The sequence below is a fragment of the Sphaeroforma arctica genome (assembly GCF_001186125.1).
Source record: "Sphaeroforma arctica JP610 unplaced genomic scaffold supercont1.3694, whole genome shotgun sequence".
In the NCBI taxonomy this organism is placed as follows: domain Eukaryota; class Ichthyosporea; order Ichthyophonida; genus Sphaeroforma; species Sphaeroforma arctica.
Genome location: NW_014036864.1, coordinates 1 through 3,136, shown reverse-complemented (window position 1 = coordinate 3,136; position 3,136 = coordinate 1). Strand labels below are relative to the sequence as shown.

General features: G+C 41.9%; 1 protein-coding gene across 1 annotated transcript; it reads left to right on the top strand.

The window, feature by feature from the left end:
• Positions 1-719: 719 nt before the first annotated feature.
• On the top strand, positions 720-2,756 carry SARC_13757 (hypothetical protein). Its single transcript, XM_014292111.1, has one exon. It carries the CDS (start codon positions 859-861, stop codon positions 2,116-2,118), a length of 1,260 nt encoding a protein of 419 aa, XP_014147586.1. The 5' UTR covers positions 720-858; the 3' UTR covers positions 2,119-2,756.
• The last annotated feature ends 380 nt before the right edge of the window (positions 2,757-3,136 follow it).

The window sequence follows — 3,136 nt, the reverse complement described above, 5'->3', positions numbered from 1 at the left end:
GTAACTTAACTCCTTTGAAATAAACAATATTATTATCCCTATGCTATCTTTGGTGTTTTGTATTCTTTTATCAGTTTTGTCATAACCTGTCCAAGCAAGTGTCACAATTGATGTCCACCACGAATTCGTCATCATTAACTTGGTTTTTTCTTGGTTGGCTGGCCATTTAGTTGTCAAGCTCAGTTGTTTCTTTCTTGTCTTTCTTTTTATGAGTCATGTTCCCAGGCCTAGCCTGGGGTAGGGGGGGGTGGTCGTGTTATGTGCATGACTCTGAGAGCACTTTTAAAATCCTTATTTTGACACCTGAGACAGGGGTGTCAGAATAAGCCAATGTGACGTCATAATTCTCTAACTTAGTGAATAATGGACTATTGGGAAGAGACTGTAAAATGGACAAGGCCCTCACAAAAGGAAGAGACTTTAACTGGCTGGTATTTTTCAGATGAAAGCCATTGGTAGAGATAAGTAAACAAGGAATAGCTAACCTTAAAAGGGTATATAATCCTTGTGAAGCTAGGAGAAGCGGAAGGTGAACCTGAAGACAGGTTCGTAGGCAGGTTGTATAAATGGGCGAGGAATATTAGCAGATAGAGGTAGTGTTCAGAGGTTAACATATAGTTTACTTAAAACTAACATAAAGTGGTTTTGGATCAGAGTAAAAGAGCTTACTCTGTATCTTTTCCCGAATTACAGTGACAGTATCCTGAGCACAGAACAATAAATATTTATCATACATACATAGCCTCCTCTTATGTTCTTTTTAGGAGGCGGATTTACTTTAAATTCAACCCAGGAACTGATGAACACTGTTCGCATAAACGCACTGTCTACATATTATGTTTTACTATCAGAGGCATCATGGAAGGGTATGCAAGTTTGCGTAGTACCAATTCCCCACCCTCAGATACAGTATTGGATACTTCGAGTGTCGGAGACAGAACCGGTGAGGATATCACCAACGAATATGTATTGGATGACCAAACTAATTATACAGCTTCGCTAGATTCGACAGGAGTACGGAAGCGGAGCAAGCCAAAACCAATAAACAGCGAGTCACAGGCCGGTCTAATAAGTGATGACAACAGCGATGAGGAAGATACCTTGATGGACTATGATGTGTTACAAGAGTATAGAAAACGAAGTAGAAAAAAGTACTACTATTGTAAAGTATTTACTGCGTGTTTGCTCACAGTGTGTGCGGCTTTGGCAGTGTATTACCTCTGCTTAGTGATAAGTAAGTTCACAGTCGTGGAACAGTCCGAGCCCAACGTGAATGTGATGCTTGGTCGGCCGTATACACAGCAGGAGTTGGATGAACTCAGGGGGAAAGTGTGTACTAACTGTGCAGGTATAGGCGCCACAGTGGGTATGCCCGTACCCGAGACAACACCGTACAAACCTTACGGATACGAAACGAAGATAGACTATAGTGTGAACTGTTATGTAGTGTACCCAGATGAAGAGGGAGATGGATCGGAATATTCGTTAACTGAAATGACCGAGGTTGAAGCCTTGTCGGCGAATAGTACAGTTCATGGGTTGGGTACAGTGTTCCTGACACATACAGGTCCGTGTGGCGTGTGCTCGAGTCTAGATGATTTGTACGTATATTTGTCTACGCCTGATTTGACTAACCCCGTGCGTGCGTGCGGGCTCAAGTTGGATCCCCAGAAACAGGTAGAGTGCATTGAGAACATAGGGTTCAGTGAGGCCTGTTCATGGATATGGGTGCACAACACGCGCAACACCAAACAATCGGATGCAGAAGGGGGCTGTTTTGGCACGTGTATAATTCACATCACATCGGATAACAACGACGCGAGCGCCGATGGTAGTCTCATCGCCAAGGTGAAAAACCTGTTCATCGAGGCTAATCCTTGCGATCCAGACACGTGCTTAAACACTATAAACGGAAATCCAGCATGCAGTCCTGAGCAATGGCAGGATGGCGAGTACCGTCTCAATGCATGTATAGCTTGCGATGAGTGTCGGTCAGGCCCTATCTTTCAGAAAGTGAGTGGACGCACCAGAAGGAATTCAGGTATCAGCTCAGCGATTACCAGACCCCCAGGATACATATCGGAGGTATACCATCTGTATGGGAATCGCAGGGATTGATACGTTGGCACAGAAAACTAGAAAATTATACCACGACAACGGGTCTGCATAGCCTATTCAGTCTGACGAGTAGTGCAGGAGTCGTACACGATTCGAATTGTCTTGTATCAAGACGAATAACATCTGTAAGGAAATTTATGTAATACTATAGAAAAATTTTCACATACATACGTACACGTACACGTACACGTACATGTGCACGTACATGTGCACACTGAACACCCGTGCCGAAATATATAATCGAACTTGATGTATGTGTACACACGCATCTGCATTCAGAACATGGGTCAGGCCTAGAATTTATAATTAAATAGATATATGCATGTGATCACACATGCACAGAAATACACACATGCGCAATACCACTCGCACCTTCGCGCGTTTCATATATACACCTGTGTGGCCTAATTTGTATGTGCAAACATGGCAATTACACATACTCAACTCTATGACCTAATTAAACTAACACATAAAATATTTAGGACATCACTGCATAAGTTTGACGAGAGCTTTAGGAACGATATTTCACATACACGCGTTGATACATCTGATACACCGAACTTGAAGGAAGATTAACTTCTATGATATCTCATAAAACACAAAAACATTTATAACTAATAAAAAAACAAACAAACAAGAAATTGTGTCGAGCAGTTTGCGAGACGTAAATATCTGATAAACTATTCATGTATGCGGGCTCCGGGGTAAGACTGAAATGTGCATGTCACCTGGGTTCAGGTTGCATTTCAGTGCGTTTATGTTCTAACGAGCCTGTGTCATATTTACGCGAGCGATAATACTTTTAGTGTGTCGATCAAATAGCTAATACAAATCTCTGGAGCGTCTGCGATTAATTAAGCAATCGTGATTTTTGGCTTTGCACTGTGTACTGCATATCCAATCCAGGCTTATATGTGGATCTATGCGCTGTAAATTGTAGCGCTTACTCATAGAAGTATAATATATATATATATATATATATATATATACACACACACACACACACACACACACACAC

Bases quoted from the DNA above. Each gene is read 5' to 3' on its own strand.
- SARC_13757 (XM_014292111.1), top strand. From the start codon at position 859: ATGGAAGGGTATGCAAGTTTGCGTAGTACCAATTCCCCACCCTCAGAT.